General features: G+C 36.6%; 2 protein-coding genes and 2 pseudogenes across 9 annotated transcripts in view; 1 reads left to right on the top strand and 3 right to left on the bottom strand.

The window, feature by feature from the left end:
* The window catches only part of FGF2 (fibroblast growth factor 2), a 53,593-nt gene extending 50,989 nt beyond the window's left edge, over window positions 1-2,604 (top strand). Inside the window, exon 3 of the mRNA XM_086346879.1 lies at window positions 2,271-2,604. Within this exon, the coding sequence (XP_086203005.1) occupies window positions 2,271-2,456 (186 nt within the window). The 3' untranslated portion in view covers window positions 2,457-2,604. The remainder of the gene's footprint in view (window positions 1-2,270) is intronic.
* A 43-nt stretch (window positions 2,605-2,647) lies between these two features.
* The window catches only part of NUDT6 (nudix hydrolase 6), a 59,997-nt gene continuing 40,622 nt past the window's right edge, over window positions 2,648-22,022 (bottom strand). For 6 of the 8 annotated variants that reach the window (XM_086346873.1, XM_086346875.1, XM_086346871.1 and 3 more), the window contains 2 exons: window positions 7,900-7,954; window positions 2,648-3,337 (listed from right to left, as the gene is read on the bottom strand). In XM_086346873.1, coding sequence (XP_086202999.1) covers window positions 2,940-3,337; window positions 7,900-7,954 — 453 coding nt within the window. In that variant the 3' untranslated portion in view covers window positions 2,648-2,939. Of the gene's footprint in view, window positions 3,338-7,899; window positions 7,955-11,763; window positions 11,846-22,022 lie in introns of those variants that run through there. The other 2 variants (XM_086346877.1, XR_015144366.1) reach the window with 2 other exon arrangements.
* Window positions 17,797-19,029, bottom strand: LOC147355192 (chondroitin sulfate N-acetylgalactosaminyltransferase 2 pseudogene; annotated as a pseudogene).
* Window positions 19,366-20,005, bottom strand: LOC147355191 (chondroitin sulfate N-acetylgalactosaminyltransferase 2 pseudogene; annotated as a pseudogene).

Here is a 22,022-nt window from a genome sequence, read left to right as displayed (position 1 = left end):
ATGATTACATGACTTTTCCTTTAACTCTACTGTTCTGCTTCTGATCTCAAACCTGGAATAGGGAAGAGGAAGATGTTTGTTGCTGGCACTCAAAAATGACAAGATAACCTGTATTACTTTAACACATGAAGCACAATAATTTCATGAAACGTAGAGTGAAAATACTGGCTATACAATATTCACGTTAGTATATGTATTCCACTGTTACCACATTTGAATCTCTTTGAAAACCCCAAGATAGTCCTATGTATCATACAGCTGTTCCTTGTGCAATATCTGCTTCTCTGTAAGGCTACCTGTGATTTATTTGCATCAGAAAGTCTGAAGTTGTTTTCTTAGTTGCAAAAGATGACCAAACTAGATAAATTTGCACTTCAATTTATAAAAGTTAACTGTAGTCAGAACAAGCCAAGTAAAATTCTTATCCCTAGAAGCTGACTAAAGGAGCTAATATTCACTTTTAGGGCTTTTTCAGTACTTTACTTTTAGAACACTGATTATCATGCCAGTTCTTTTCATTGCTGTACTTACATGTTTTTCTCACACTTTATGCCACTCTGTTTATCTTAGAACCAAAGAATCTGGGAAAAGATTCAAGTCTTTTGAATGTGGATTTCCCTAAACCTCAAGTTTCCTAGATTTGAGTATGTAGAAATCAGCTGGAATCTGGTATGCTCATAATACAAAACCATAGGTTTATGTCATGTATCTGTGTACACATGTTGTATTTATATGTGGACATATGTGTGAATTTATATGGTTTTCTATATAAAATTATCATCCTACCCTACTTAACTAATTATAACATAAAATATAATTTTTCTTCTCTTCTCTTAAATTGAGTAAGTCACTTGTTGACTTTTCCCCCCAGAGGTCAGTAAATATCATCAGTGCTGCCCTATGAAGTTGATTTTTGAACATTTACCTGAAATAATGCAACAGCCTATTGGACTCTATAACTTGGAATATTATTTCCAGGTCTCACTATTTGTAAATCTAGCTATTTTCCACCTCCTCTAATAAACTGTTGAAGTAAAATGGCAGAGTAGTTGCCCTTCCCACAAGAGACTGTCTAGATTATTTATTCCTCATTATCTATTAGTGTCTTGAGAATGCTGTGCTGTGCTTAGTTGCTCAGTTGTGTCCGACTCTTTGAGACCCCATGTTCTGCAGCCCACCAGGCTCCTCTGTCCATGGGAATTCTCCAGGCAAGAATACTGGAGTGGGTTGCCATGCCCTCCTCCAGGGGATCTTCCCAACCCAGGGATCGAACCTAGGTCTCCTGCATTGCAGGCAGATCTTTACTGACTGAGCCACCAGGGAAGCCCTTGAAAATGCTAACCGTGTTACAATGTTCCAGTACAATTTTTTGGCATTATATACATTGGCAGTTTTCTGTACAATAAATTATTCTCTTTATGCCTCAGAATCAGTGTTAGTCACTAGGAAAAAACATAATTTAAGGAATAAATTGTTTCTTTGAGTAAAGTATTACTAAAACCCTTCTTTATGGGAAGGTTACCCATGGGTTTCAGTACTAGAGATGCTGCTGCTGCTGCTGCTGCTGCTAAGTCGCTTCAGTCGTGTCCGACTCTGTGCGACCCCATAGATGGCAGCCCAGCAGGCTCCCCCGTCCCTGGGATTCTCCAGGCAAGAACACTGGAGTGGGGTGCCATTTCCTTCTCCAATGCATGAAAGTGAAAAGTGAAAGTGAAGTCGCTCAGTTGTGTGCGACTCTGTGTGACCCCATAGATGGCAGCCCACCAGGCTCCTCCATCCATGGGATTTTCCAGGCAAGAGTACTGGAGTGGGGTGCCATTGCCTTCTCTGGTACTAGAGATGGATGGACCATAAATACCTAAGCGAAAGCCATTGCTTTGCGTTTCCCTAACTTTTTCATGCTTCCTGTTACTGGATTTATCCTTTGTGGAGACCACTGAAAATCTGTTCATGGGATGTTTTAGTTCTGTGCCAGTGTGGTTTTTAGACCACCTGGGTGCTTTTGCTGCCCAATATCTGACCTGTCCGTTGTGAGGCTGCAGGATGGTCCTTGGACTGCTCCTCCAAAGAGATGTGCTTCAAGTTGTACTGCTGACATGCTGTGTTCTGTCCCACATCTTTCTGCAGAATAAGAAACCTGTGTCAGATTTTGGCCTGTTGAGTCTTGCTAGTTTGACTGTCCTGCTGAACCCAAAGCACTGTGTACTATTTCTTTAAATATTTAATATGAAAGTATCACAACAACTACTAATTTTTCCTTTATTTTGCAGAAATGTGTTACAGACGAGTGTTTCTTTTTTGAACGATTGGAGTCTAATAACTACAATACTTACCGGTCAAGGAAATACTCCAGTTGGTATGTGGCACTGAAACGAACTGGGCAGTATAAACTTGGACCCAAAACAGGACCTGGGCAGAAAGCTATACTTTTTCTTCCAATGTCTGCTAAGAGCTGATCTTAATGGCAGCATCTGATCTCATTTTACATGAAGAGGTATATTTCAGAAATGTGTTAATGAAAAAAGAAAAATGTGTACAGTGAGCTGCTCAGTTTGGGTAACTCTTCAGATAACCGTTTATCTAAGAGTAAAATATTTAACCATTGCCTTAGTTTTTTTTTAAAGAAAAAACACAATAACAGCAAAAATTCCTGGAAAATGTATACATTTCCACTTTTTATACAGCATTTCCTTTTATCCAGTGAAACTTACTTAAAGCTACAATCTTTCATACAGTTGCTTCATTTGAAGAGGCTTTTAAAATGTGTACAAACAAGTTTTCTTCATGGAAATTATAGACATTAGAAAATTAAAGTCATATTTAGTTATTAACCCAAATGTCCACTACTTCCTATAATATGGCACACATTAATCTACATGTACAACTTACTTAAACATGTACAACTTACTTAAACATTTTAAAAACATGTAAATATGAATTTAATCCATTCCTGTCATAGTTTTGTAATTGTCTGGCAGTTTCTTGTGATAGAGTTTATAGAACAAGCCTGTGTAAACTGCTGGCAGTTCTTCCATGGTCAGATCAATTTTGTCAAACCCTTCTTTGTACCCATACAGCAGCAGCCTTGCAACTCTGCTTGTTATGGGAGTCGTATTTTTAGTCTTGACTAGATCGCTGAGATTCATCCACTCACACTTTAAGCATTCACGCTGGCAAAAATTTATGGTGAATGAATATGGCTTTAAGCGGCAGATAATATACATATCTGACTTCCCAAAAGCTCCTGGATGGGTGTGCTGTTGCCGAATACTCAGGAGGGATCTGAATTCGGATTTTATACCAGTCTCTTCAAAAACTTCTCGAACTGCTGTATCTCCTACATAAAAGAAAATGTACAAATCAATAACGATCATACTTTTAGAAATTTAATCAAAGATTTTCAGATAAGGAAGCATTATTATGTAAAGATTCAAAAGGTAAAAATTTACCCTAAGAAAAGAAAGCTTTCCCTGTAAACTCTGTCCTCTGGATATCCTGAAAAAACAAAGTATTTTCTTACCACTGTATAGCTAAGAAGCTTTTGAAATAATATTTCTTTGGCTTCTACTTGCAAGCTTACCCATCTATATATATGTATTTTGGGAGTCACATATTTTTAAATTCTTCCTGCTTTATTTCCCAAAAGGTGAAAACATAGGTTGCAAAGCTGTAGTTAATATTCCTGTATATTTTTTCATTATTATCTTGTTCCTGATTATCCATTAAAACTGCCTAAACTGATAAACATTTGAAGTAAGAAAAAGTGATCCATTCTTCTTTACAAAAGTCTGTAGAGCTGCAGAATATATAGAACTAGGAAATGATTCAAATCATCCCTGGTCTCTCCTGGGACTGTCAGGCCTCTGAAGTCATAGGTCGGATTTCGTTATAACCATTTTGTTATGCTCTTCTAGTTATTCTGTCAGTGGAATCCCACCATGGTAATTTCTGGCATTTTCTTTGTTTCTTGCTGTTTCAAAGAACTTGGATTCATTCTTCTAACACCAAAATGCTACAGTCATCAGAAGTTTAAAAAAAAACTTGCAATTTACAGAATTTTATAATATTACCAGGCTTTTAACATTTTATAAAGTTGATTTTTAAATAATACGCAAATTTCTAGGACAGGATTTTTATTGCCATTAACTTATTTTTGTGGCTGCTCTTTCTAAATATCCAGATGAACCTCCTACCTGGGATTTCTGTAATTTTCTGATGCTGTCATTGTCTCCCAAAGTGTTTATGAAAAGCCCTAAAAAAGCTGCCTTCCTTGTCTATTTTCTGGGAAGTTTCACAATTGCCACAAGTATAGATTTTTGTTTAAATATCTTTTAATGCCTTCATTTTCTTGTTTGTCAGGTTGTAAACTGTATTTGGCTTCTCAGTAGTCCTGCTAGTGAGGAATAGGCAAGGAAGAGCAAGTAAACAAGAAATGTTGCAGTGTTTTTTCTAATAACAGCTCTGGAAATAAGCACAGGAAGAGTAGTGTGTAAAATATGACATCTGTCTACCATATTTGAATTCTGTGTGAACGAACTTTTTAATTGAGATTTGCTAAAGATCAAATCAACATGGTTAGAAATTATATTTTTAAACTGAAAATATAGAAAAATATATGTTAAGAAAAGGAAAACTTGGCTTAAGAAAAATAATTGTTGTTGTATTAAAAAACTTGTATTAAGTTTGTTACAGATTGTGGCACTAGTCTTAAATTTTACATGTCATTTGCTGATCTGACTTAAAAATTGTTTAAATGTTTAAAAAGTTCTTTAAACATTTTAAAATGACCATGGGGGTCTTGTTTAGCTCTTAATAACACTAGTCAAGAGTTTAACATTTAGTTCCTGTGTCTAGCCTGCTTGTATGTTATAGAAGCACAGGATGGGGCTGGTGAGTGAATCTGCCGGGCTTAGCCATCACCACAGCAGCTGATTCAAAATCAGCACTGCCTGGATAGTTTGATTCATTTAACTTGAATCATGATGTCATTAACTAGACTAAAAATTAAATGGGCAAATAAGTGCTTTTAGATCTAGAGGAACCAACCCCTTCTATATTAAAATTGAAATCTCTTCTCCAAGGATTTTATGATGAATTAAAAATTTTAATTTAGGTAAAGTGCGTTATTTGCTGGTATTATTTTAAATGTACTGTAAGTAAACTGAATAACGGTTTTATAGATTTGAAGAATATAGGAAAACCAAGAGGGTTTTGTTTTTATTTTTGCTGGTTGAAAGATGTTTAAAAACATCATAGTGTTTTATTTAGTTAAAGGACAGTACTGAAATGGAGTTTATATTTGTTACTTCTATTTTGTAATATTTAATAACAGGATTAGGTTGAAATAAAATAATAGGAAAAACTGTGCAGAATGTGGATTTTCCTGGTGTCTCCCCCTCACTCTGGTACACTGATGAGCTCTGAGCAGACCCCACTGCTTTACAGACCTTTGGCTATACAGGGAGTTCTCTTCCTGTTAGTGCTAATGAGATTTTTTTCCCCCCAGAAAGGCAGCTTCTGTTTTTAACCTTATCTATAGATAGCCTTTCGGAGAAGGCAATGGCACCCCACTCCAGAACTCTTGCCTGGAAAATCCCATGGATGGAGGAGCCTGGTGGGCTGCAGTCCATGGGGTCGCTAAGAGTTGGACACGACTGAGCGACTTCACTTTCACTTTTCACTTTCATGCATTGGAGAAGGAAATGGCAACCCACTCTGGTGTTCTTGCCTGGAGAATCCCGGGGACGAGGGAGCCTGGTGAGCTGCTGTCTATGGGGTCGCAGAGTCGGACACGACTGAAGAGACTTAGCAGCAGCATAGATACCTTTTTGTACTCTGCTTCATTTACCTAATACTTATCAAAGAATGAAGGATTCCAAACAAATGAGCTTCTTATTTTAACTAGTATTTACTGCTTAACAGCCAGTATGAACATTTGCACATTTATGATGGCGGCAGTCCTATTACATACTTTCCTAAAAACAGAGTTTAAAGAAAATAAATAATTCCTGGTTGATTTGGCTTCATCATTAAGAGTAATCTATTACTATACTGTTACAAAACAGAAATGTACTCTACATAGACATGGTCTTTCAGATCTCTATGTCTCTTATCATTTCTAGCTGCTTTCAGAGTTTTATCACTTCTGAGGCAATGCTTCAGTTTTTCCTACTCCTAGGCAATATGGTAAATGCCAGTTGCTGCTTTTTTCTTAATTCCATGTGGCTGGAGGCATTAAAAACAATCTCTGACTAGGTGGGTTGTTGTTATAACCACAAGTATTTTTAAAAAGTAGTGAATTTCTAGTTATATGGACTTGAAATGTTCTGGAGTACACTCAAACCTAAAGTGTACTTACTTACATGGTGTGGAAATGTGTTTATTTACATTTAAATATATCTGAAATTCAGAATATCAATGAAAACTCAAATGAAAAAAGTTATTCATTTGAAAGAAAAAAAAAAAAGTTATTCATTTGAGAAGGCAAGGTTCAGAAGAGGAAGTTATACAAACTTCCTATAGACTGCTATTTGCCCAGTATGGATTAGATAAGGATGTAAAACAGACACTTAACTAGTTCACATGATCTCATATCACATGATAGGGTGAGATAACCAGGAATTCTAGAGTAAATGGCTTTTTCTTTCAGCACTGGCACTACTACAAAATCCTTTTATTTCAACAGAAGACCTAGGGAAGACTAAGCTAAAGGTCAGTGAGCACCTAAAAACCAAAATCTGCTATGATATATTTGTAGTGAAATTTATTTATAGGATGTTAGGAGTTGGCTCTATACTACAAATAGGACATTTTCATCTGTGGAACATTAAAAAAAAATCATTTCAAGTATATATATATACATTTAAAAATAATTTAGGGCACTGCCTTCATATAAATGATGGCTAAAGAGAATAGGGTACATATACACAGTGAGGAAAAAGTCATAGAAAAATAGTTAAGTATGAAATGAGTTATCTATTGATTTATTATGATAAGGACTGTGCCTGACACAATGGTTTAAGGAAGAGACAGGAAAACTCAATTTCTACTCTCGATTTCCTATAAAATCAGTGACATAAAGAATTCTTAGATTATTTCAAACTTCCCTTAGATACTGAGCTCAGTAAATTGTTCTAGGAAATTATCTCTCATTTCAGACTTTCTCACATGAGACACGTTACCATCTTTTGGCTTTCTGACTATCGAAAAAAATAGATAAAATTTCCATAAACAGAAGAATTATACCACCACTGTTCACTAATTGCCTTTAAAATATTTCACATTTCATTTAAAAGTTCTCTTCAACCTTGTGATAAAATGGTCAAGAATTTTTCTAATAGTAAAGTTCCAACAATTTTGTTACGCCGAGTTGCTCAGTTGTGTCTGACTCTTGTGACTCCATGGACTGTAGCCCACCAGGCTCCTCTGTCCATGGGGATTCTCCAGGCAAGAATACTGGAGTGGGTTGCCATGCCCTCCTCCAGGGGATATTTCCAACCAAGGGATCAAACCCAGGTCTCCCTCATTGTAGGCAGATTCTTAATTGTCTGACCTACCAGGGAAACCCTCCAACAATTTTAGTCAAATTCAAAATATCCCTTAATGCTAACCTTAACTGTATATCCAAAGTTTCTCATTTCCAAATTATCTAGAAGCAGTCCTAAGCCAAAAAACGGGTGTTATGCTCTGAATGGTATTATTTATACTAATGGAATAAATTGTAGTGTTAAGTTTTGCTATTAATTTTATATCAGCACTGAATAACTTCTTTGAAATTTTCTGACTTAGTCTAAACCAATTAGAAAGCGTAAAATCTCATTCTCAGCTCTAGAGCAAGAAAGTAAACACATAAATTTATTCAGCATTTTCAAGTCAATTATAAATATATAAGATACCCACCAATATCTTCTCCAGGCTCTGACAGGCCTCCTGGGAACTTCCACATGTTTTTCAGCTGTAGTATTAAATCAGAAAGCAAAGTTAACACAGCTCTTATTTACTAACATACACATACATAGAGATGCCACAGAAGCTACCCATAATGATCAAGGTGGTTGAGAATTTATTTTTTGGTAACTGCCACCAATTTTTTTCAGCTTCCTTCCTCACTCCTTTCTTCTCTCGGGAAACTGCTGACTTGTGAAATCTTTCCTATCTTTTTCTTTAGGAAATAGAAGTGGTTTTTTTTTATGTTAATGTGATAAATTCTGTATGAGTGAAACAGTGGGGGGAACATCTACTGAATTTGTATAGTTAAAAATTTTTGCTGCTAGTTTATTAAAGAATACATGAATCTTACTGATGCTGCTATAAATTAGTAGAAAATATATAAATGTAATCACTAAAGTATGCTATTTTTAATTTTCAATTTACTTTCTATATTGTGTGTCTAATCAGATATATTAATCTTAAGAGTTTTCTTGTTCTCTGTGTTAATGATTTTATGTAAAAATATAATTGTCTTTCCTGGGAAGTGTGAATAAAATTGATTTAAGTTTCTGGCTTTTTGTATACACCATTTCCTGTTCTTGGTGGGGAGGGGCAGGTGGGAAGATCTGATCTAGGACTGGAGATAAATATGAAAACTTGATTTAAAATCATTCTGCAGTAGTATGAAACAATATTCTTATGGCTGACATGATTATTTTTTCCTGTTAGAATTCTGTTAATATCAATCCATCACCATGATAAAAACTGAAGAATTAGAAATTACAACATACTCATAAAGGTGCTGCAGCTTGGAGCCAGTACACCTCATACGCTTCATTCATAAAACAAGTTTATGGACCTTACTGGTGTGCTTTGTGGACCCACTCATTTCCTGGACAAGAGCTCCTTAAAGAATGTGTCATTTCCCAACTATGCTAGGTTGGAGACTAGTGGCATGGTTCCCAGGGTTTCCACAGACTGTTGATTATGTGGGTACAGAGTTCTGGCTTTCCACCCTTCCGTGTCTGCCTCAGACTTGAGATTAATTTATAAAGCACATTATGTTTTTTTTAATGTAGCGATATCTCCAAGTATATCTCAACATTAATGCACTGTCATTGGGGTTCCATTTTGAAATTGTTCCAGAAGCTACATTTCTATAGAAACTATGCAGACTTTTTTTTTTGTGTCTGCTAGGATATTAAACTTCACCACTATAAATTCTACTTCTAAAAAAGAAATGTTATGAGACAAACAAATGCTTCCCCAGAACAGAAACAAATTTTGAAAAAATCTTCACCTGGACCTGATTGTAAGTAATTGGAAATAGTTGAGCTTACAGTTAGTTCTAAGTGGTAGGCTGAGAGGCGTAAGTTTCGTGATTTGAAAAACCTGGTTAATGCTCTAGATAAAATCAATCATTGAGGGGATAAGTCTGCCTTCAACCTTTTTTTTTTTTTTTACATTAAAAAATACTCCCACTATCTGGGTTTAGCTATGTAAGTAATAATAATAAATACTAGATAACATATTGAATGTTGACTATGTTCCAGACACTATGCTATGTTTTAAGAAGAACTGTACACATTTACAGTAACCCCATGAGAAACTATTCTTGTTCCCATTTTTTTCCTTTAAATTGAAGTATAGCTGATTTATAATACTGTGTTATAGCAAAGTATATAATGTATAGCAAAGTAATTGAGTTATATACATATTTTTTCATATTCTTTTCCATTATAGATTATTACAAGATATTGAATATTGTTCCCTGTACTATACAGTAAATCCTCATTGCTTATTGTTCCCACTTTAGAACTGATGAAACTGAGGACAAAAGATTTAATAATTTACCTGGAGTGACACAGCCAGTGCATAGTAAACTCATGGTTAAAATCCAGGTGATCTGATTCTAATCATCTCTTAAGAAATTTTAAAAGTTGATTTGGTATTTTCATACTAATCTTTTACCACTATTCACTGCTTTCATATACTTTTTGATCTCTTCTTCAGTTCTGATTGGAACATTCTATATAAAACCAATTAGAATCTGTTGCTTAGTCTGACATTCCTCCAGGAGTTGAGAATTTGAACTAACACCTAGTTTGGTGTCAGATGTCTGTCTACCTCTTGCCTATGAGTTCCCTATCTAGAATCTTCTGATTGGCATGAGATTTATCATTTTGTTAGTGATTTACTAAGATTTCCAGTATATTGGTCCACAGAGGAAAAATTACTGAGGAAGGAGTAAGGTTGGGCTTTGAATATTTTTTAGTTTATTATGTTTTCATCTTTGTTCTCTATCCAATAAAAGAATACAAAACATCTCTCTGCGTCATGTATAAAATTCCATGAACTTTTCCCTGCTAATCTTAAAAAAGAAACTTTCCACTCCCTTTTAAAATAAATATTCTGCTCAGACATTTTTGTGCCTCTTTGCCTTCTGGGTCTTACCCAGCATTCACGTATATGATCCCTCCCTACTTTGAATTAGTGAGGTCATCTAATTCCTGAAGCATATCTGACTTTTACATACTATAAAAAGGAAATTTTTTATAGTATGTAAAAAATTTACATACTATAAAAATTTACATACTATCCTTTTAAGTCATAAAAATGTGGGATTTTAAACTATATTTAGAGTAATTCCATCATAAAGAATGGTGAATGTGATAAATTCTTCCTGTACATTTGCCAATTACAAATCTGATGTTCGTGTGTGTGTGTGGGTGTGCGCACGCACATGCAGGAGTGGCAAACAGAAGAGAGTGTGGATGAGGTACAGTGGTCCCATCTATCACTAAACTGCTAGCCCAAAAAGTAGGCATTATCAACAAAGGGTAACTTTTCAATGCATTCTTAATATTAACAGAGTGTTAGGTATTTTCTCTGTTCAGGCTATTTCAAGTTTAATTGCTCTGCTTCTTTTAAACCTGTCCTGAAGAAAAACTCCCAAATTTAGTGTTTCTAGAATAGATAAAGAGGAACGATTCGTTTTCTGATCCTTTTTCTATTCTTCCAGTCCCATGGACATCTTCTGTTTTCCTAAGCAAATGATTAGCTTCAAGATCTTCCCTGGGTGTGGCTGCTGAAATCCTAACTAGGAATTTGTATAAACAGCAATGCCCCCCCCCCCAAAAAAAAACAAAAAACATTACTTTCTTTCAAGTCAGAAACTAATCTCTGAACAAGGGTTCAGACTTGCTAGTCTATTCCTTTCGGTCCTCTTGTACTATGTGACCTTCTCATTCCTCCCTTACTCCGAGTTGCTCAGAGAGACCTCATTAGCTTTTATTTTCATTGTTTTAACCTTTAATGTTACTGCTCTCACTTTTCAGAATTCAAAGCCACTGTACTTAGAAAATTAACTGAGTGATAGGTCTCAGGCACAGAGAAATTTATGCACAGTACAGCAGGCCAATCACTCTCTTTCTCCTTCTACTACTGTATTTTCTTAATAACATTTACCACCACTTTTATATATATTTTATTATTTGTATCTCATTTAGTTGGTAAGTTGTGTCCGACTCTTATACAACCCCATGGACTGTAGTCTGCTAGGCTCCTCTGTCCATGGGATTTCCCAGGCAAGAATACTGGTGTGGGTTGTCATTTCCTTCTCCAGGGGATCTTCCAGATGAGGGGATAGAACATGCATCTCCTGGCTTGGCAGGTGGATTCTTGACCACTGAGCCACCAGGGAAGCCATTTGTATCTTACCTATTTGAATATAAGCTCCAGATGTAGAAACCTTGCTTTGTTCACTGATATTTACCTAGTGCTTAAAACTCATGAACTCTGTAATGTTTAGTGAATGAATGAAAAGGTCCCTACCATTAATTCAGCTCTTGAGCACCAGGTTTACAATGTCAAGTCACTGTTAGGTCTTGACAGTGATGGGGCAGCAGTAAAAGAACTGTATGGGTAGGAAAGGAGAAAGGACATGTTTAAAGTATCATTTTAGCTTTGAGTCTGAGTGTACATTTGCTTACAGTGAAGGTTAAACTTTCCTCCCTAAGACATGCTTGACACTAATGCCTAGGAGGAGTGAATCACTTAAAGAAAAACCGGCTCAGATGTCTGAAAATATGCTTATTAGTTATTTATGGCTAATAGCTATCATCAGGGCTTCCCTGGTGAGTCACATGGTAAAGAATCCGCCTGCAATGCAGGAGACCTGGGTTTGATCCTTGAGTTGGGAAGATCCCCTAGAGGAGGGCATGGCAACCCATTCCAGCATTCTTGCCTAGAGAATCTCCATGGACACAGGAGCCTGGCAGGGTACAGTCCACCGAGTCTCAAAGAGTTGGACATGACTGAGCGACTAAGCATAGCACAGCTATCATCAACCTCAGATAGACAGATGATACCACTAATGGCAGAAAGTGAAGAAGAATTAAAGAGCCTCTTGATGAAGGTGAAAGAGGAGAGTGAAAAAGCTGGCTTAAAACTCAACATTCAAAAAATGAAGACCACGGCATCTGGTCCTGTCATTTCATGTCAAATAGATGGGGAAAATGGGGAACCAGTGTCAGATTTCATTTACTTGGGCTCCATAATCAATGCGGATGGTGACTGCAGCCACAAATTTAAAAGACACTTGCTCCTTGGGAAGTATAGTTATGACAAACCTAGACAGTGTATCAAAAAGTAGAGATACCACTTCGCTGACAAAGGTCCAGATAGTCAAAGCTATGGTTTTTCCAGTAGTCATGTATGGATATGAGAGTTGTACCATAAAGAAGGTTGAGCACTGAAGAACTGATGCTTTCTAACTGTGGTGTTGGAGAAGACTTGAGAGTCCCTTGGGCAGTGAGATCAAACTACTCAATCCTAAAGGAAATCAACTGTGAACATTTATTGGAAAGGCTGATGCTGAATCTTTTGGCCACCTGATGTGAAGAGCCAACTCACTGGAAACAACCCAGATGCTGGGAAAGATTGAGGGCCAGAGAAGGGGGTGACAGAAGATGAGACGGTTACTGACTCAGTGGACATAAGTTTGAGCAAACTCAGGGAAATAGTGAAGGACAGGAACACCTGGCATGCTGCAGTTCATGGAGTTGCAAAGAGTCAGACACAACTTAGCAACTGAACAACAACAGCAACAATAGCTATCATGCTTAAATTCCACCTAAAACCAAAATAATTACATTATAATTAATATAACAGCATCTCACTTTATACTTTTTATTACAACATTGAGCTATATAAGAATACTCAGTTTTCACATTTTATTACTCCATTAGATAAATCTGGTTATAACAAAAAAATCAAAATCCTAAGTAAGAGTGTCACTTCTATTTAATCCACAAAGAAACCAAAGTCTTATATTAATATAATGTGAATTTGTTTCTAACTTTTGCCAATCCCAACTGCCTAGAGGCATAAGGGGAATCATGATTAGATTCTGAGAAGCAGTACTTTCTTATTCTTAAAGAACCAGTCATTGGCAAGACTGAAAATCAGCAAATGAAGAATCTGGATGCCCAATGCTCTAGTTTGGTGGTTCTCAAACTTGACCATGCACCTAAATCACCTGGAGGGCTTGTTAACACATCAGTTGTTGAGTAGTATCCCCAGAGTCTGAAATCAGGCCTGGGGGTGGAGCAGAGGTGTGAGCACATGTGGTTTCCAAGAAGTTGATGCTATTACTGTCCCTCAGTTTCAAATTCACCCTCCATGCTCTGCCTAGTGATGCTAGAGCTGGGACTTCACTAACCAGTTTGTTTTGCCAACTGACTCCCTTAAGCCTCTACCAACAGACCGCAGAGCTGGGGGAGGAAGAAAGGAGAAAGAAAGCTCCTCCTGTCTGCTTCCTGTGCCTTTTCCACGTGCCTGTGGGTCTTGTATCGCTTCAGCATGTTGCTTCATTCTGGCAGTGGCAGGGCCTTCCCATAACAACAGTCACATCCACTTTGCAGTTTTCTAGCATTTCCTACCTAAGCTTCATTGTGCCCTCTCTTCAAAGGTATCAGAAAGCTGATGCTTCATTTGCAGAGGTCTGGGCCCCATGTCCTCCGAGTTCAGAGACAACAACAGGAGTTGAACAGCATTTCTTATTAGAGATTTAATTAGCTATGGGCAGTCCCAGATGAAGGGATGCACAACCTACCAGAATGGCATAAAGATGACTTTAAACCACAGACATCTAAGATACAACAAGATGTAGAAAGAAGCCTTTCCTGAGATTCCCTTTATCAGATTAAAGGGAAAGCATTCTGAGAATGAAGCTGCCATAAATCCCTTCTAGGGGAACTTCCAGCCAGGAAGGAAACTAACCTTTAGTACCTGATGAGAAACTGTATACACATACTTTATCAGAAGCTGCCATACCTTCTAAAATTACTCTAGCTCCTTCACTTAATCATCTTCCTTTTCTCCAGAATACTTTTTCTTCACACTTTTGTTCTAACCTCTCTTCTTGTACTACTAAAGTATCACTGCTGGTACCTGAATTGAATGAAATTGTTAATCTCAGCAACAGACAAAGGCATCTGTACTATATATTAAAAAAAAAAAAAAAAAACTATCTCCCTAAAAACAAACCCCATTCAAGTGAAGTTTTGTATCCTAATATATAGGTATTGCCATACAACTACTGACTCCCTCAAATTCAGGTATTAATTCATTTTATGTTTTCATTTGCTTTATTTTAATGAACAGATTCCTCTCTAGGCTTAAATTCTCATTCAGTTGTGTAATGATGAAAAAGTTATTCAAAGTTTTTCCGAAAAATGGAGATGATAGTATGGGAAAATTTTTGTGGAAATATTTTATGTCATCACAGTGATCATCATTTATGTGATTTTATTTCTATTAAATAGCAAAACATGATGGAATTAATTTTTTTTTAGCCTGAAAACCTCATCATCAGGATCAGGAATGTGTACTATAACAGAAGAACAGGTGACTCGGGGAACGTCAAGTGTTAGCAAATGGTTAGTTATGAATTTTTACAAGGCTGGAAGCCATAGCAGAGCTGGTGCTACCACTTTACCTGGGTTTTTAATCCTCTTCAGATATGGTTCCAAGAGATACCAAATAAACCATTTAGGAACTTATGCAGAGTTATTTACTCAAAAGTCTCCCCAGCTTAAAGGTATGACCTTCAATTGACCCTAAAGGCAATTGATACCCCAAAGAATCTGGAGGCAGAAGATGGAAAACTCTCCACTTGTGTCTTTGTAAGTAAATGTTACAGGATGAATAATGGCTAAAACAATGCCACTTTGGATAGGTCTCTTGGAATTTTTGTTTAGTCATTAAGTCTTGGGTCTCCCTTTGTTTCTTGACTACCTTGGAAAACACTAGCAATTATTTCTTTGAAAATAAGATGAGCAAAACTAGAGAAGCACTGATTGCAGTCATGATTAACTGAGAATCAGAGTTTTTAGTCATTTATAGTGGAGTTTATGCAAATTTATACATACTTTTGACCACAGTCCTGTTTTAAAAATGTAGCTCAACTCAATTCTTTCCTTTTCAATTGCTGTAATACAGATTGCTCTGGAAGTTTGATTTCTCCAAACTGAACCTGTTAAATCATGTTTTGACAGATCTTATAAGGGAAAAAAAACACACACCCCCAAAACATCATGCGGTCTAGGTTTGGAGTAAGACAGGTCAGCCCTAACTGCCGGGGAAGCCCTTTTCTTTTTTTCAGACTGCAACCCAATTTTTAATATTTTTAGACTTAGGTTTGTTTTCTATGAATTTCCATGTTTTAATAAATGAGTAATTATATAAATAGATTCTTACTTGGTTGATCTACCAAACCTGAAAAACTGCTTAGAGTGGAGACATCATGTTAGCCTGGCTGTCTTTCATTCTCTGTTGAAGTTCTTAATTTTATTTGACAAAGTCATTTCCAAAATTGTGTTATTTTAATATCTTAAAAGTTTACCCTTTTCAAAACCAGATTACATCTGGTACCCTGCTATATATGTACATAAGAGGATAGGGAGCATTACAGTACTGGGGTATTTAATTTGTGATCACCAAATCTAACTCAATTTCATAAATGGTGCAAATTAGGTCCCCAGAGGCTCATAGATATGCCCAGAGTTGTTTCTTTGAACCCAGGTCTCCTGACCCAATTTTGTTTGTACAACTTCTTATGTCACCTGAGCCTAAAAAAGAATAAATAAATTTTGGTGATACTGCTGGTTCTTCAAATGCATGGAAAAGACAATTAAAGGGATACACTTAAAAGACAGTAAAACCTTTTATAATATCTCTTTAGAAGTGTTTTTTATATACCAAAGTATAGATTTTTTTCAAACTTAGCAAAAGAAATGAACCAATTTATGTTACTTGTATATCCTTGTATGGAATCTGTCAATAATGTAATGTTTGGGCATATCATTCATCTGCCATATTGCAGAGAGTTACAATACTTTAGTATAAGCCAATTTAACTGAACAAAATCCTAAATAAGTTCTCTGACCTTAGGTATTCAATTATATATAAGCCCCTTTGGTCTAAGGGTTGTAAGACCTGAATGATAAAATGATAAAATAATGACTACAGGAACTCTTCTTTTGTGGGTTAGAGTAGGATAAGTTAAAGAACATCTGTTGTCCCTCCTAATTTCATGGAGAATAGGGAAATAGCTGTATGTCTGTGAAACTGTTACTCAGTGTTTGAAATTGAATGTGAAGAGAATCAGGGCTTATTACTTTCAAACAAAATGAGTTAATTTAGGTTTTGACTAAATTTTTTTAAACAATTACTCTGAAATTGCACTGACTAGACTGGTTCCACTACTACATTATCTGCATGATTTTGGGTAAATAGCCCCTCTATATGCCTTTCACCCTATCTCTAGTTTCTAGATCTAGCAGTTTACCCTATGGTAAAAGATCCCTGTGAGATAAACAACATAATATAATCCCGAATATAATTTCTTATTCACCTTGTCTCATTACCATAATTTATACCTCAATTAAAGCATCATTCTATCTGCAAGTAATATATTTCTTTAAAATATTCTGTAATTTAGATTTCCATTTAGATAAACTTCTCCTCTTCCTCTTTTCTCAATCACTGTAACCTTATGGTATACCTCATTAAATTGTTTTCTCCCTTCAGTGAAACTCCCTCGAAACTCAAACTAATAATGCAAATACAGATGGAGCAAAATTAACATATTAGAAGAAAAGGATAAAAAATACATATGGATCCATGCTGAGACAATACAAAACAAAAACCACATACCACTATGCTATGAGGAGGATCCTGAGCGCACCCTGGCCCAGGTTAACTGATGTTCTCAGACATCCCAGATGTTCCCAGTGCCCTGCACTTTAATATAATTAACTGCTCCGTTAAAGATGTTTCTATGTCTATTTCTGTTTGTTCAAAACAGTCTATAGCAACTTTGACTCCTAATCCTGAACATGACAATAAAGCAGTACCACATTATGTTTTTAGTCAAGTCATAGATTATAACCTAAGTATTTTCAACTCTTACTCATCTGTTTAAAACCAGACATTTAGGGAGCTAAGCAACATAACTGGTTGGAGATTTCAGATATATCATTTAACTATCCTCTGCTTCAGTGAGAAAGGATCCCTAAAGCTACTGATGAAAAATCTTCAATTAAAAATCAAGCAGGCTGACTCAGTGGTGGGCAGGTGAAGAACCTTTGCCCACAAAATCATCTATAACACTCCAGTTTTCTTTGCAAGACCAGGCTGCTCCTGACCCACCATTACAACACAACCAGGGTTCACATCAAAATATGAAGTCGAATAGACACTAATTCAAAACTACTTTTGGAACAAATGTCAGATTTTGATCTGTCAATGGTTCCATAGTGCAGTTGTCTTACAAAGCAGAGGCTCTGCATCACAACACTTGACTTTTCCTCCACTGAACATACCAAGTTAAACTGCTAAAGTAAAATAAGGCCTGAAAGAGGTACTGCATTTGAAATTATAATTAAGGCTAAATAAATACGGCTGGCTTGTGGTTCAAACTAATGTGCCAGTGATTATGTTAACCAAGTTTCGCTTTTTGTCCTCTAGCCTGTTTGTGAAGATGGTTCTCTCTCTCCTCCCAAGACCAGCATTCCCAGATGTGAGAGTGAGGCCTCCTTCATGGCTTTGGACTAGATACATATATGGTGGTGCTCAAAGGTTAACTTATCAGCACAGCGTTTCTCACGACAGAGTGCAAAAGACCAGGAATGGGCGTTTGCATCACAGTTAGGTCACCATGAAAGTATTTTCAATGAAAATGAACATCTTATCCACCCCCACCTTCTACTTCGATGTCAAATCCACCAACAGTTAGGTGGATGAATACTGAAAGTCATTCCAAAGCCAAAGAGCTTGCCAAAAGCTGGACCCCTCTTCATGAACCAGTTGCTGCTCCACAAGTGGCAGAACATCCTGACTGGCACAAATGATGGCAGGGTTGTAAAGACAATACCACAGGGTGAAACACCCTTCTTACTTGGTTCAGCATTTAACTGGCAGCTGTTAAGGTATTCAGCTGATAAATATGTATCAACATCACAAAAAAACATGAAGATCTTTCCCTGTTTCTCAAGCTCAGACACCTACATTTAGTCCTTATCTATGATTAAACTCTTCATTCAATGAGACCAAAAAGGTGTTAATTGTGAAAATTAGACTCATCTGCTACAGATTTTAGGCTAGAACAGACTCTAGATTAGTCCTTCTTTACAAAATACATCACTGTGAGATTAATTCTCTAGTCCTGATGCATATATACATCCCTGAAGTTCTGCATAAACTGTGCCAATACTTGAGTTCTTCTAGCAAGTGGCAAAATAATATTAATCATGGATCTAGTGGTCAATCATCTGATTCTTCACTTTCATGAGAGGTCAAAAAGGGTGGGAAGAGGATCGATCACATGTCTATACACTGTAAGATCTGTTTTCTTCAAAAAAGAGTTCATAATGTGTGCCCATATCTCTCAGTGTAATAATACCCTTCTATGATATAATTTTCATTAAATATCAGTTTCTCTCCAAGAGTACCATCCTCCTATTCATCCTATTCATCATTTTCATCTTCATGATTAATGTCCTCTAAGCAAGCTTCAATAATTGCTACCAATTCATCTCACTTCAGTTCAGTTCAGTTGCTCAGTCGTGTCCGACTCTTTGCGACCCCATGAATTGCAGTACGCCAGGCCTCCCTGTCCATCACCAACTCCCGGAGTTCACTCAAACTCACGTCCATCGAGTTGGTGATGCCATCCAGCTATCTCATCCTCTGTTGTCCCCTTCTCCTCCTGCCACCAATCCCTCCCAGCATCAGAGTCTTTTCCAATGAGTCAACTCTTCACATGAGGTGGCCAAAGTACTGGAGTTTCAGCTTTAGCATCATTCCTTCCAAAGAACACCCAGGACTGATCTCCTTTAGAATGGACTGGTTGGATCTCACTTATCTTTCTTTTTAAAATTTATTTATTTTTAACTGGAGGATAATTGCTTTATAATATTGTGTTTCTTTCTGCCATATAGCAACATGAGTCATCCATAGTATAAGTATGTCCCCTCCCTCTTACACCTCCCTCCCACCTTCCACCCCTACTTCTCTTTTCTAACAGGCTTTTCCTTAGGATAGTGAGTGAGATTCATTACCAACTGCAATACTTTCATTGCAGTAAAACATTCAAAGGGAATGACTCCATAAGGTAGTCTGGCTCCTATGCTAACTTCAGCTTTATCAATTTGAGAATGAAGAGACTCCAAAAGATCCTAGGTAGTTGTTCTTTATTGCCTTGATAGCCTTTGCTATTAGCCCCTATAATATACTCTAACAATAACATCTTCTCACTCATTTCCTGTAATTCTTCTTTTAATTGGGACATTTAGCCTTTCAGACTGGTTGCCCAGTTTGATAATGTTCTCACTTATGTAGGAGGGTTTGATAAAACTCTGCCATAACTTTCCATAATGATACTAGTAAGAGATGCATTTGCAGTCTCGGGGGCACATTCCATAAAGTGCAAAAATAATAAACTGGAGACTAAAGAGAGACCTAACAGCAGCCAGTAGGTCCTGCTGTGAAGAATCAATCATTTTCTAGGCATTCTTATTAATGTGAACTTGCCTAATGAGATAAGTGCTTTACTTGTTCATACCTTTAGCAAAACGTTATCAAAAACTACAAGAGTCAAGGAAAGACATTACATAATGATCAAGCGTTCAACCTAAGAAGATACACAGTTGTAAATATATATGCACCCAACATAGGAGCATCTCAATATATAAGGCAAATGCTAAAAGCCATAAAAGGGGAAATCAACAGTAATACAATATAGTGGGGAAAATTAACACCCCACTCACATCCAATGGACAGATCATCAGGCAGAAAATTAGTAAGGAAACACAAGCCTTAAATGATACATTAGACCACACAGACTTGACTGATATGTTCAGGACATTCCATATGAAAGAAGCAGAATACATTTTATTCTCAAGAGCACATGAAACATTCTCCAGGTTAGATGACATACTGGGACACAAATAAAGCCCTGATAAATTTAAGAAAACTGAAATCATACCAAACATCTTTCCTGATCACAACACTATGAGATTGGGAATCAACTACAGGAAAAAAAAAAAACTGTAAAAAACACCAATACATGGAGGCTAAAAAGCATGCCACTAAATAACCAAGGATCACTGAAGAAATCAAAGAGGAAATGGAAAACAGAAAACCTAGAGACAAATGGCTATGAAAACAAGACAATCCATAACCTATGGGACATGACAAAAGCAGTTCTAAGAGGCAAGTTTATAGCAATACAATCTTACCTCAGGAAACAAGAAAAATCGCAAATAAACAACCTAACCTTACACTTAAAACAACTAGAGAAAGAACAAACAAAAGCCAAAGTTAGAAGGAAAGAAAGTATAAGGATCAGAGCAGAAATAAGTGAAACAGAGGCAAAGAAAAAAACAGCAAACATCAATGAAACTAAAATCCGGTTCTCTGAGAAAATAAACTAAACTGATAAAACCTTTAGGCAGACACATCAAGAAAGGGAAAGGCCTCAAATCAATACAATTAGAAATAAAAAGCAGAAGTTACAATGGACATCACAGAAATACAAAGGATCATATGGGCTACTACAAGCAACTATATGCCAATAAAATGGACAACCTAGAAGAAATGGACAAATTCTTAGAAAAGTATAACTGTCCAAGAACAAACCAGGATGAAATGAAAAATATAAACAAACCAATCACAAGTACTGAAATTAAAATTATGATTAAAAATCTACCAACAAAAGTTCAGGACCAGATGGCTTCACAGGTGAATTCTATCAAACATCTAGAGACTAGTTAACACTTATTCTCAAACTCTTCTCAAAAATGCAGAGTAAATAATAATCCCAAGCTCATTCTACACAGCCATCATCACTCTGATACCAAAACCAGACAGATACCACAAAAAATCTTTTACAGGCCAATAACACTAATGAACATAGACACAAAAATCCTCAACAAAATACTAGCAAACCGAATCCAACAGTGCATTAAAAGGATTATACACCAGGATCAAGAGAGATTTATTCCAGAGATGCAAAGATTCTTCAATATGTGCAAACCAATCAGTGTGATATACCATATTAACAGACTGAAAAATAAGCATCATCTTAAGAGATGCAGAAAACACTTTTGATCAAATTCAACATCCATTTATGATAAACATTCCAGAAAGTGGGCATGGGGCTAGGGAACTTACTGCAACATAATAAAGGCCATTTATGACAAACCCCTGTCAAACTCCTTTCTCCAGAGGGTGTGATGGTTGGATGGTATGACCAACTCGATGGACATGAGTTTGAGCAAGATCCAGGAGATGGTGAAGGATAGGGAAGCCTGGTGTGCTGCAGTCCATGGGGACGCAAAGAGTCTGACATGACTAAGCGACTGAACAACAATGACAAACCCAGAGCAGACATGATTCTCAAAGGTTAAAAACTGAAAGGATTTCCTCTAAGATCAGAAACAAGACAAGGATGTTCACTCCACCTTTATTCAACATAGTTTTGGAAGACCCAGCCACAGCAATGAGGGCAGAAAAATAAAAAGGAATCT

This window comes from Bos grunniens, chromosome 17, assembly GCF_055505025.1.
Source record: "Bos grunniens cultivar Pamir isolate PY7600 chromosome 17, Bosgru_T2T1.0, whole genome shotgun sequence".
Taxonomy (NCBI): Eukaryota; Metazoa; Chordata; class Mammalia; order Artiodactyla; family Bovidae; genus Bos; species Bos grunniens.
Note: the sequence above shows the minus strand (reverse complement) of the source record. Positions and strands in the feature narration are given on the sequence as shown.